Source organism: Lates calcarifer, linkage group LG12, assembly GCF_001640805.2.
Source record: "Lates calcarifer isolate ASB-BC8 linkage group LG12, TLL_Latcal_v3, whole genome shotgun sequence".
NCBI classification, from domain to species: domain Eukaryota; kingdom Metazoa; phylum Chordata; class Actinopteri; family Centropomidae; genus Lates; species Lates calcarifer.
The window spans coordinates 22,304,385-22,316,723 of record NC_066844.1 but is presented as its reverse complement, the minus strand read 5'-3'; the positions used below and the strand labels follow the sequence as shown (position 1 = coordinate 22,316,723).

Here is a 12,339-nt window from a genome sequence, read left to right as displayed (position 1 = left end):
CATATACTGACTAGTTGTTCCTGGTTTTTATGAAATCCTATCAAGCCTTTATTAGCAGCCCTTAAAGATGTATGAGTCTTTCATACCCCAGGCTAGTAAGACCTATCCCTGCTGCTTAGCAGCTTACATGTAAGGCATTCTTAAATAGGCTAAAGCTGGTCCACGGCCAGGCCCAAGTTAATCACAGGGAAACAATTAGCTCTCTGTGATGTGTCTGAGCGAGTAATGGGCAGTAAAGCGCGAGGTTGGTGGTAAGACGTCTGGGATGGCGCTGCTGTATCTATGGTGACTTGTTGGGATTCATTTTCAGACGGCCTACACCATCCCCATCCTGGCGTTCGCCTTTGTGTGCCACCCCGAGGTCCTGCCCATCTACACAGAGCTGCGCAAGTATGTTCTAATGATGGAAAACTCATCCAAAGTTTTGAACAAGAAATCAGTCGCATAGTAAAGAGGAAAGCTACTATGTCTGCTTTGTGCTTGGCTGATCATAACCTAGTCACATCCACTGCTTTCACTTTATTTTGAAATGAGTTGGCACTGCTTGTATGATGTAGCATGTTGTTAGTTTGAACTTATCATCCTGCTTTGAACCACTGTTGCTTGTTTTTCCTAAGACTGTACTATTGAATATTTGAGGCATATTCCTGCAACACAAGTTGCCCTGCAGCTTAAGATGGTATTTTATAGTAACTGGGCTACATGCTTTCTGTATGGGCATAATGCAGTAATTTGTATGTGTGTTTTTTGTGTTTGTTTGTGAGTGTGACATCATATGGCAATATTTTCTGATTTCAGTGCCACCAAGAAAAAGATGCAGCATGTGGCCAACATCTCCATTGCAGTCATGTACGGCATGTACTTCCTGGCTGCTCTTTTTGGATACCTAACTTTCTATGGTGAGGCATGGTCCTCCTCCCAGTGCAGAGTATTCTCTCTTACAATTCCTGTCTTGATCTATCTATCTATCTATCTATCTATCTATCTATCTATCTATCTATCTATCTATCTATCTATCTATCTATCTGTCTATTTTTTATGCTACACTGCCTCATCTTGCTTCTTGATTTCTTTATCCATGCTTCCAATGAGTTAATTTTTATTTTCATATCAACATATTGTTAATTTTCAATCACTACAGTACTGTATGTCATAGCAAAGCAGTAATCCTGTAAGCTGAAAACATCATAATGCATCTACTCCCTCTAGTGGTTGTACTGTAGATCTTACAATTATTATGACTTATAGAGGTTTTATTCAATGTAACAGCTTATTGCAAACAAGTGAGCAAAGCATAATTATTTAGGTTACTGCTGCTTATAATGTATTGCAATTAATATCTATATTACATGTATCCTATTTTTATGTCATAAGTAATTCATATTTTTTAGCATAAGAGATGTTTAGCTAGTTGGCTTAGGAGAAGTTCATCATCCTTAGACCTACTCTATTTTCCTCTCTTCCAGGTGAAGTGGAAGCAGAGCTGCTTCATACCTACAGCCGTATCGACCCATATGACACTTTGATTCTGTGTGTGCGTGTGGCTGTGCTCACTGCTGTCACACTCACTGTCCCCATTGTGCTCTTCCCTGTAAGTACAATTTTTGGCACCTACAGTTTACACCCAAGAAAATGACGATAATATAATAAGAAACATCTACATTGTTTTGAAATGCAGTGAAACAGTTGAAAATGGCCCTTATTGTTATGAACAGGTACGGAGAGCAATTCAGCAGATGATGTTTCCAAACAAGACCTTCTACTGGCCTCGCCACATCGCCATTGCTTTTGTTCTGCTCACTTTCATCAACCTGCTCGTCATCTTTGCCCCCAACATCCTGGGCATCTTTGGGATCATTGGTAAGTTAGACTAACCCTGTGCATAAAGTAACATTTAGACTAAATTAAGTTACTAGCAGAGGCATCACCAAAAATGCAGAATACTTTAACGTTTGTAACATGCAAAGTTATATGTCTACATTTGCTGTTAAAGACCAGAAACCACTAGTATGTTGATATGTTTATACTGTATTTTACATGTATTTTAAATTCTTTTACATGAGAGCCCACTTGCAGTTGGAGAAAAGGAGAATTATGTATTATTGTACTGTAAACAGTTTGAGCTATCAAGCCACCATCAAACTTTCTTTTGAGAGGTAACATTTTCTAGCCCAGAATATGTGGCAATTAAGATTTTGAGAGCAGCAATTAAATATTTGGAAAGAGATTTTTCTTCACTAACTCTGAGACTTTGGTGTGGGGTAATGAGCAGTATTTTTACAGATGAAGTCCAACAGGCTCATTCACACTTGAAACATTAAATTCAAAAGCCTCATATCAACAATTTTCATTTCTGGCAGTGGAACATAATAAATATGAGCTAAATCCTTTTTTCCCACATCATCACTACAGTACTGTCAGACGAGCCACAACTCTTAATTAGAAGTGAAGGGAGTGAGAATTTATAGGAGAGTTCATATCGTGAATAATTCATGTTTTTTTTTTGTCTGTTTTCCAGGTGCCACGTCTGCCCCTTGTCTCATCTTCATCTTCCCTGCTGTCTTCTACATTCGTATTGTACCCAAAGAAGAGGAACCACTGCGCTCTGTGCCCAAAATCCTGGTGAGGATAACAGAAAATTAAGTTCATTATACTTGCATTTATTTTAGGTTAAGGTGAGGTTACATTAAGCCAATCTGTTTAAAAATGCAGCATCAATATACAGTAGATGCTCTGTGGATTTAAATTGACTAAAGACATTTTGGGATTAAAACAAAAAGTTGGGAAAGTAATGCTAAACAAAAAAAATTGACTGACATTTGATCTGCTGAATTACATGGTATGATGTAGCATTGGTTCAACTGTTGTTAAGTACTGATTTTTCTCTGACCATTATTTTGAGTTGCCAGGCGTTGACTGGAATTTGAAGGTCTCTAAAATCAAAAATTTTGAAATGATGTATCAACACTGAAATGCCAAAGATATGTTAATATGAGTTAATATGAAACAGCGGCACTTTGACTCAGTTTGTCCATCAGATAAAACTGACTAGAGTTTGTTCTTCAGCTGTAAAATGTCATACTTAGTGCATTTCTTGACACACCAGACTGAAAAGCACTGTTTGTTGCTATCTCTGGAATCAAGTTTGTTTGACCTCTGGGTATGATCAGGAGTGGATTTTCTTGCCACTGTAATCCAGTCCAGTAATGTTTGGGCTTTTTAACACTGACCAATGTGTCTGGTTACAGTCACTCACATTTTCAGTGACTTGCTATAGAAGTTACTATGAATATCATGACACTGTCTGAAGATGATGCGTCCAGTTAATGTGCTTACGATGATCTCTCTATCTCCTGTTCTCTTTCCCCCTCATCACTCATCTCTCTTCCAGGCTGCCTGTTTCGCTGGGATAGGCTTCCTGTTTATGATAATGAGTCTCAGCTTTATCATCATCGATTGGACATCGGGCACCGGTAAAGCCAGCAGTGGTCACTAGGCACCACCTTCCTTTTTTGTTTTCAGGTTTTATATTGTTGATTTAGATCTGTGTTGTAACGTTACTGTTTTTACTTTTTGGATCATGTTTAATGTAGAGGATGCCCTATCGTTTCCATTAGAGAATATTGGCCACAGAGGAGGAGTCTAGAGTTCAGGACAGCTTTCTGTACCACTGCACTCATGCTCTCACTCTTTACGTTGTACTGTGCATCCTGCCGAACAGTGATTGCAGATCCAGGCCAGTAGACTTTTATTGGAAAGATGGTGAATTCACTGAGAGGCCAGGTGCATAAAGATTGATGATGACACTTGGAGGCTGTGCCTTGTGAGGTTGGATGTGAAAAAAAGCACTAGAAAAGTGTAGGATACTGCTTTCTTTATACACCTGTCCCTGTGTTGGTTGTGAGCATCCGCCACTCCTTGCCATCCCTGTCCAAGATGATCTACGATCTGCAAACTGCCACCCAGATTAGAATACGCAGTCTGAGGCACCTCCCTTTTAACTGTTTTGAATGAAATTTATTGAATGATTTTTATGTCTATTATTATTATTATTCTAAGTTATTTGAATAGCAACATCTTTGCGATTCTGTGCACCGGCAGAGGAAAGTTACAATAAAGGCTATTGCACAGACTGAAAAATGAGTTAAAGGAATAGTTCAGAATTTTGGGGAAATGTGCTGACTAGCTTTGTTACCAAGAGTTAGATGAGTAGATTGATGCCACTGTCATGCCTGTACAGTAAATGTGAAATAGCCAGGTTAGCTTAGCTTAGCATAAAGACTGGAAAATGTTGAACTGTTCCTTTAAAGTGTGCAGCCCTTAGCTCCAGCTCCATTAGCTTGTACTGCTGCTGCTCTTGTTTATTTTAAGGTTTAGAGGTGTTAAATTCTCTCTTATCTCTGATAGAGCAGGGTGAAAAACCACTGACAGTATGTGGTACAGCATTGTGAGCACATTTATCATTACATTCCTACACAGTATGAACTAGATGTATATTTTTATTAATAACCTCTACTTGATGAAAACCTCAGACGATGCAGTATGGACTGATGAGATGATCCTCGGTTAATCCTTACTGAGGCGATCATTGTCAAAGAGGCAGGTTTCAGGTAAGGAGCAATTTTAAATGATTCCTGGCTGTTCAGATCACTATATTAAAGAACGTTTATGTTGTGCAAAGAGCTTTGCTTTTTCAGTATTACTGTGTACATGACAGTGATAAATGGTACTGAAGACCTCATCAGTCGAACTGTGCAGATCAAAGAGATAAAATGAAGAGAGGAAAGTTACCACTCAGTGTTCCTCATCATCGAGCAGCAATGATGTTTTTGTTTTTTTTTACCTGTAAGATTTGATGCGTTGTTTCTGAACATCTCCTGGAAGTAATCAGAGATAACCAAAACGTGTATAAAACAACAGGGTCACTTCATAAAGTGGTTAGTAACAGTCTGGTATATGTAAATATTTCTGCATCCAGCACAAGCTCAATCCCTAACAGAAATGACCAGACATGGGATTCCCATCTCTTTAACAATCTTGACAATTTGGTGGTTAGCAATAGCACTTTCCTTTGATAAGCACAACGTCCTGTAGCCATTAATAAGTTGAAACGCAAGCAGATTATGTGTAAGATGTTGCGACAATTGCTAGATGTGATTTAAAGGCGTTTCCCTGTATGACTAAATCTTTGATAAATTAATCAATCTAATGTAGATGATGAGAAAATTAGCAATGTATCGATGGTATAACATGGATGTCCTTTAAAGCATTACTTGAAATAATATTAAATTTAGCTTTCCTGTGAGCACCCTGGCGATCATTAGTTTCCTCCTCTGGTCTGTTTTGTAGATAAAACAACAAATTATATGGATGTACTGTTGGAGGTTTTTAAGTGTCCGTATTGTTTAAAAAAATGAAAACATGGCTCCACTGTATTTGAACTATAGTACCTATATGCATTTGTGTTGTTAAACCTGGACCTATACTCTGATCAGAAGTATAATTCAAGTATTGTCTCCTACCATTGATAGATTAACTGTTGTTTTAAACTTCATGTTTAATGTTTATCTGATTCAGTGATGAAATGCAAGATGGGAAACCTGTTATTGATTGTTTTTTATGTTCTTTGTTATTATATCCGTCTGTTACAGTCAGTGGTATATCATCAGTGGTATAGTTTGGGTCATTGCTGACTTCCTTGCTGCTTGTTGGCAGACATTAACCTACTAACCTGGAGTTGTTAGTGAGTTGGTGTACTTGCCTACATTTCAGTATTATTATTTTAAGATAAAATCTTCTCACACCAGACATCTGCGAGTGCTATATGGGTAACTGAGTATTGTCCTGTCCATTTGTTACACAACAAACCTCTTTTAATCAGTTTTTATTTGATTATATCTAGGCATTTGATTGTCTTTATGTATCTGTATGCAGAGGGAATCATCTGAATCAGCCACTGGGGCATAACTTAGTGTTCGGTGTTGTTTAACTAATGCAAGGGTTATATTTATCCCCAACTTCCTGTTCCTAGTTTGACCTCCATTTTTGGCTGCATGTATGATGAAGCCATTTGCTAAATCAAGTGACTATCATGAACTGTTTCTCAATGGTGCGTGCACACACACAAAACACTTCAAAACCTCACAACACGCAAAAAAATAAAAGTAAACACAAGGCAACAAACTGTGTTAGTGGCTGATACAAGATGATCTCTGAGGACCTGTATTTAGATCTCAGTGTTGTTAGTCTCCCTCTTTGTGTGATTTACTGAAATGTGTATGATTGAATAGTAACATATTAAATATTGACATCGGCCAGCATTTATAAATAATGTATATAAATGTATACCCTTTATATTCTATATGCATATCTAGTTTGTATAATGTAAATAGCAATTAAAGTTTTAGTCCAATTAAAAATATAAATGTAATCATTTTCAAAGTGCTTTTAAACCTTTTTGTCCTTCAATTCATGTCTATTTTCTTGTATCTCTATATATTTTAATATGTTGCTGGCAGTTATTGTACTGTAAACAATGTTGCAATAAAGATAATGAGGTAACATAACTTTCAGCTGTTATCATCTGTCTAAAACAACCATCAGGACACAACTTTATAGGATGTTTATACGATGTCCATGGAAACAGGAGATTGGGTGGTGATTAGCGTGAGTTTCTCAGTAGTGCGCTAAGTGGAACATTAGATTATGTGGGTGAAAAAGCAGAATAATAACAGTTTTAAATGGATCACTGTGGCTGTAAACGGACACAGTACAAACTGAAAATTTAGGCAATTATTTGTCAGTGATAAACTGATAATATGTAGTTTTATAGATATGTAGTTTTATAGATTAGAATGTTTGACAGACACGTAATTCTATTTCACCTTGATGGAATAGATTATCGTCTATCCTTGGGAAAAAAAAAATTATAAGACTGTGATACCAAAATAGTTTATCAAGGTAAAAAGCAAAGGGCTTTGAGTAACAGTTGTTAATTCCTCTGTTGACAGTCAGGAGATGGTCCACAAGGTGACACCATAGAGCTGTGGAACGAACTAAGGTGCTATGTCCCATCATGCAATGTAACTTAATGTCAAGGTTTTATTGAGTATTTTCTCAAACCATGAATCATCGAGACTGTATCGAGCCTATTTTGAGTCTCAGTTTTGACGTCATACTGCCTTAGCAGTTAAATCCTTATTGTTCAAAGACTGCTGTGGCTATCACTACCCTCAGCTATTTCCATAAGCCAATTTGGATTACTTACATTTAAAATACAGTGACGACTAATGCCATGGTCTCTCTGCTGCCTTTAAGTGCTCATTGGAAGCTCCTGATTTTTGAAATTTCTATGTCTAACTTAATGCTTATTCAATATTTTTGGTCCAGTATATGTGTAATAGTATATGTCAGAAAGTTGATTAGCAATTATTTTGATTAACTGGTTAAAAGTCATATTTTTTGGAGAAAAAAAATCACTGGTTTCAAAATGAAACTGGTTGATAAAATGAAATGCTAAGATGTCCTCATGGGTTCAGGGAAATTGTGGTTATTTCGCACAACATTTTATAGACCAGCCAAGTGATCAATACATCAGGAAAATAAGAGTAGATATTAATCGTCAATGACAAAAACTGTAAGGTGCAGGCATGCTGTATATCTACAATGGTAATATAGGTATATACATTTTGAAAGTGAGATTGTGAAATTGTGTATTTTAAAAAAAAAAACCTTATGAACTCCAAGATGTTTCCCATAGCTCCTGCGGAAAACAGTTCCCCCTTGTCGACTACATTTCCCATGAAGCACTCGGGGTGGGCGTTTTTCTTTTTCTTTTTTTTCATTTTCTGGTGAAGGTTGGCCCTGCTGCTGTTGCGTTAGGAGAAGACGGCGCTGTCTCACTGTTTGTCGGGCGGAGGGGAACTTCACGGCGGCTACGGGTGTGGCTTCAAACGTGATAAATCTCAACGCGGGGGAAAGAATGCGTAACGGCAACAGGGATTAAAACAAAAAAAAAAGACATCAAACAGAAAAGATAAATATCTTCTAAAAAGTGGAGAGCGCGTGTCCGGTAGCCTATAACTGGCAGCAGGAATCCGTGTGCTCGGTTTTCAACAGCTGGAATACTTTTTTTTCCTTTTCCTGTGCTGAACTTCGTGGCCCGTTTTCGCGTGTTTAACCTGCTCCGATGATCTGTCGTAGGAAATACCGAATTAGCTAAGAAAAAAACTAAACCGTCCTCAAAAAGTTGCTCAAGCTGGGGTTTTTTTTCGGTCGCTGGACAACTTCTCCACGCTTCAAAGAAACCACCAATGCTGGCCAACTGATTGACTGAACAAACCGCCGACTCTTTGGGAATTTCGTGCGTCAAAAATCCAAGTTCACCTCGCAGAAGGAAATCGTTTTGTTTTTATGATTTTCGTGCCCTCGCGCGGATGAACGGACTCCGTCACGTTTGTCGCCACTCTTGAAGAAAAGGGAACTCGTCTCTTACTCAACTTCAACCCTTGTTTTCTTTAAAATAAGGGGGGTTTCGGACTCAAGTCGTTAATTTTTTTTCCCAGGTGATATTTTCCCACTAAGCAGCAGACCTGAAGCGTGCACTAGGAAACATGGGTTGTACAGTTAGTCAGGAAGATAAAGCCGCGGCCGAGAGGTCTAAAATGATTGATAAAAACCTGAGAGAAGATGGAGAGAAGGCGGCGAGAGAAGTGAAACTGCTGCTGCTGGGTGAGTTGCCTGTCACAACACTTGACACTGATCACAAGCGAATAATGCAACAGCACGAAAGACTTGAAAATATGACACACACAGATATATCAGACAAAAATTTATAGATCAAGTTGAATATTCTTTTTTTTTTTTTAAGCACTGCTATTAATAGTAACATTTCTTTTGCCCTCAAAAATGTGGCCTTCATTCCTATCCTTCACATTCATCAAGTGTTAATTGTTTGGGCTGAGTGTTTCCTTCACCCACCTTCTGAAGAGACAAAACGTGGCAGCAGTTATGCCACCAGAAATGCATGTGTCTCTGTGTGTGTGTGCAGTAGCAGTCCTGTGAACTTGACCTGCCACTACCCCAGTTCACATGTCTAAAAAGTAGCATGTCCTTGTGTACTTTGACTTCATTCTAGCTCCTGCTTTGACATAAACATACTGGGTTTTTATTGAGGATGTTTTGGAAAGTTTGGACTTGAAACAGCACCATGGAGCACATGTCCCCCGCCCCCTCCACCCCCTCATCTAGCAAGGGGGTGTGGAAATTTGAGAAATGCTAAACTCTGGATGTTGAGTGAGATTTCAGAGCAGAGATTTTTTTTTCTTTTTCTTTTCCTTTTTTTTGGGCAGGACAGTCAAAATTGTCAGTTGTAAGTTTGGAGTGGTTTCCTCCCAGTAGGAGTGGACTGAGGGGGTCATACAATGGCAGAGTCTGGTTGATAATGAGTGGGCTGCTGTTTGGATAGAGGGTGAACAGCCCTGACTGTTCCCAGCGCTGGCTAGAGCACATGTGTGCGCGCACACACACACACAAAACACCTGATTGAAGCACAGCCTGATAGCAAGAGAGAAACACACTTTCCCAGACTTTGAAATTACTCCCAGTTTTTTTTTTAACTTTCCATCTGAGTAGCTGGGAATGCTAAGTACAATTACAGGACACATTGCTGTCAAGTTAAGTTAATTCTACATTCTTAACGATTTAAGATGGCGCTTCCCTTTTTTACTGACTGTTTTATGCAACAGAGGTCCTAGAAGCTTCAAAACCTTACCTGACCTGCGGCTGGGAGATACACAAGGAAAGGAGGCAACAGTTTGTATTGGCTGCTTAACCAGTAATTCATATGAATGAAAAGTGGAAATCTGTAAACTCCCCCACCAGTGATATGTTTCGTCTCATGCTCATTGATTTACTCACCAGAAGTTACTCCAGTTATTGCCCCGAGGGAATCAATGCAATTTTCTAAACTAACAGTGAATCACTTTGTTAGGATAGACCATGATTTTATTGAGGACACCTCACTCAACATATACTCAGGTTTAAACTGATATTGATCCTGTTGAGCAGGGGGAATCATAGCAAACTAGAAAGTGTTTTTCAGATGTTATCCTCTGCAGTAAAATGGTTAAATCAATTAAAATATGATGCGTCTGAGCATTAATTTACACCCAGGGAGTAAATTATCAAGAACATGATCTCAGAGGATCCTGTATGGAGCCTTTAACTAAACACAAATATTTGTCAGTGTAAATGGAACATTTTATTTTCCGCAAATAAATTCCCTATTCCCTTTCTGTGGCAGAAATAATTTGGGATATTTGACGCATTTAGCACACAGTACAACCCATGCATTTAGTAACAGTTTGGTGATCACAGAATCACAAAACTGATTCATCATCCTCTTTCCTGACAGAAAATTGTGCTTAAATTGACGGGGAACGCACACTGTTTTTTTTTTTCCTTTTTCTTTTTTTTTTTTCCTGAGTCTTTGAAGAGATGGCTGGTTGTTAAGTTCTGCCCCTGGTTAGAAGGCTAATTGCATACTCTGCCCTGTACAGCAGGTTTCATATCAGTAATTACCATCCAGTGCAGTGTGTGAGGGTTGAGAGGAATTATAGGAGAGGTCTGCATCTGAACCGTGGGTTTGCGAATTTACACGTAAAGACTCACGTTGTGTGAGTAAGAGTTTTCCCTTCACTTGTTTCATTTCAAAGACATGTCACAGCATGTGAAGGCTGCACCCGGATACAAAGCTAGAATGTCTTCAGAAAGATTTCTGGTCTTTGAGACATGAAATGTACACTCCAGTTATTTGAATGGTAAATGCAATTGTGCATAAAAACTCATTTTGACACTGATTTTGTTCTCTCTTACAGTATCTGCCAGTTTTCTTTATATGTTCTTCTGCTAGTAGACTAAAGTTAATAACAGTACTTGTAGTTGTAGTTTGCAGTCAAAGCTAAAATTGTGATCTATCTATTCAGTGACAGTATGTTTGACAGAGGTGTGACATCCTCTCAGGGGTGCTACATCACGCCTCCAGGTATGCTTTTCAGCACTCACATCTGCCACCATAGTATCTGTTGGAACAGCTGAGAAAAGTCTCACTACTTCCTTCACAACACACCAGTAAGCAGTCTGTCCCGTCTGTCCAATAGAGTGGAACTTGTGAGTTTGTAGTCCCACGTCCTTCTTAAAGGAAACTCAAGAGACTCTGGGGTTTAGGTTGAAGGATGAGCCTTGTTTCTCCTGGCCGCCAGAGACAGAAATGATGGATCTCTTTTTGATTCAACACTGAGTTCCTTCTACAAGCTGAGGAAGTCTAACCACAAACAGCTTAATCAAAACGCTGGCACTTAATTTTTTTTTTTTTAACCCGGTGTATACAAACAAATGCAATTAGGGATTTCCATGGTAACTGCTTTTCTCTAATTATGCCTCACCAAAAAGGAGGCTGCATTAGATTGTTTTGTCTTGTTAGTTGTCCCTGGAGAAAGCCATTAGTTAATGTAGCAGAGAGGACTTCATACCGTTGAGGCTTAAGCTTTCATTAACAGGAAGCACTCATTCACAGGCTTCCCTGCCGATTCTGGTCTTTGACTGACATTTAATCTCCTCCCCGTCGACAACAAAAATTTTGCTGCTCACTTCAGTGGGTTTTCTCTATTATTTGGCTTACTAACCCTTTTTTTCAGCTCAGCACAAATGAAAAGTTCCTTTTTGGCAGTGTGCTCTGCTTAAACAGAGACCTGGTAGTAGGAAATATCTCTGCACGATTCACTGTTGGCATGCGCACAGACACGCACTTTAGTGTTAATTGTACATAAACACATTTGGTCAGCGGCTTGACAGGCAGTGCTGTTATGTAAATACGTTGGCTACTGAATGCATGCAGCCTGGGGCACAGTAGAAAGGGACATCTACTTCCAAAACAAATACAGACATTTTACCGAGGGTATTTTTGATATGTTTGCACATTAAAGGAGTGTGCAGCATGTGTGTGTAGTTAAATATACTTGATACTATGTCATCTTGACATGTTAAAAGTGATAAATGAGGGAAAATAAAGACAGTTTTATTGGGCTTTGGTGAAAAAATGCTTATCTTGTTTCTAGAAAAGAAATAACTTGGTCTATTTTGAGTTTTAAAAACATCTGATACGGCAACACTGTTATTCATTTCCATCAAGGATAGTAGACTTCTTGTTTTTTTATGACATGATATATAAAGCATGCACTGCACTACTCAGTTTATGACCTGGTCGTTGCTTCAGTGTCGAATTGGCTCAGATTCCATTACATAGCTCCTCGTGGTTACTGCAGTAAGGCTTCCACACAT

At 38.7% G+C, this 12,339-nt stretch overlaps 2 protein-coding genes and 1 long non-coding RNA gene across 4 annotated transcripts in view; 2 read left to right on the top strand and 1 right to left on the bottom strand.

Moving 5' to 3' along the window:
• The window catches only part of LOC108889837 (sodium-coupled neutral amino acid transporter 3), a 34,039-nt gene extending 27,473 nt beyond the window's left edge, over positions 1–6,566 (top strand). For both annotated transcript variants that reach the window (XM_018686494.2, XM_018686495.2), the window contains 6 exons: positions 311–390; positions 799–899; positions 1,467–1,591; positions 1,716–1,860; positions 2,519–2,622; positions 3,392–6,566. In XM_018686494.2, coding sequence (XP_018542010.1) covers positions 311–390; positions 799–899; positions 1,467–1,591; positions 1,716–1,860; positions 2,519–2,622; positions 3,392–3,496 — 660 coding nt within the window. In that variant the 3' untranslated portion in view covers positions 3,497–6,566. The remainder of the gene's footprint in view (positions 1–310; positions 391–798; positions 900–1,466; positions 1,592–1,715; positions 1,861–2,518; positions 2,623–3,391) is intronic.
• LOC127143126 (uncharacterized) lies at positions 2,013–7,875 on the bottom strand. Its single transcript, XR_007814326.1, has 2 exons — positions 7,732–7,875; positions 2,013–2,619 (listed from the first exon to the last, which is right to left on the bottom strand). It is a non-coding gene; the product is annotated as an uncharacterized LOC127143126 (long non-coding RNA).
• A 15-nt stretch (positions 7,876–7,890) lies between these two features.
• The window catches only part of LOC108889838 (guanine nucleotide-binding protein G(i) subunit alpha-2), a 54,701-nt gene continuing 50,252 nt past the window's right edge, over positions 7,891–12,339 (top strand). The window contains exon 1 of the mRNA XM_018686496.2: positions 7,891–8,730. Within this exon, the coding sequence (XP_018542012.1) occupies positions 8,613–8,730 (118 nt within the window). The 5' untranslated portion in view covers positions 7,891–8,612. The remainder of the gene's footprint in view (positions 8,731–12,339) is intronic.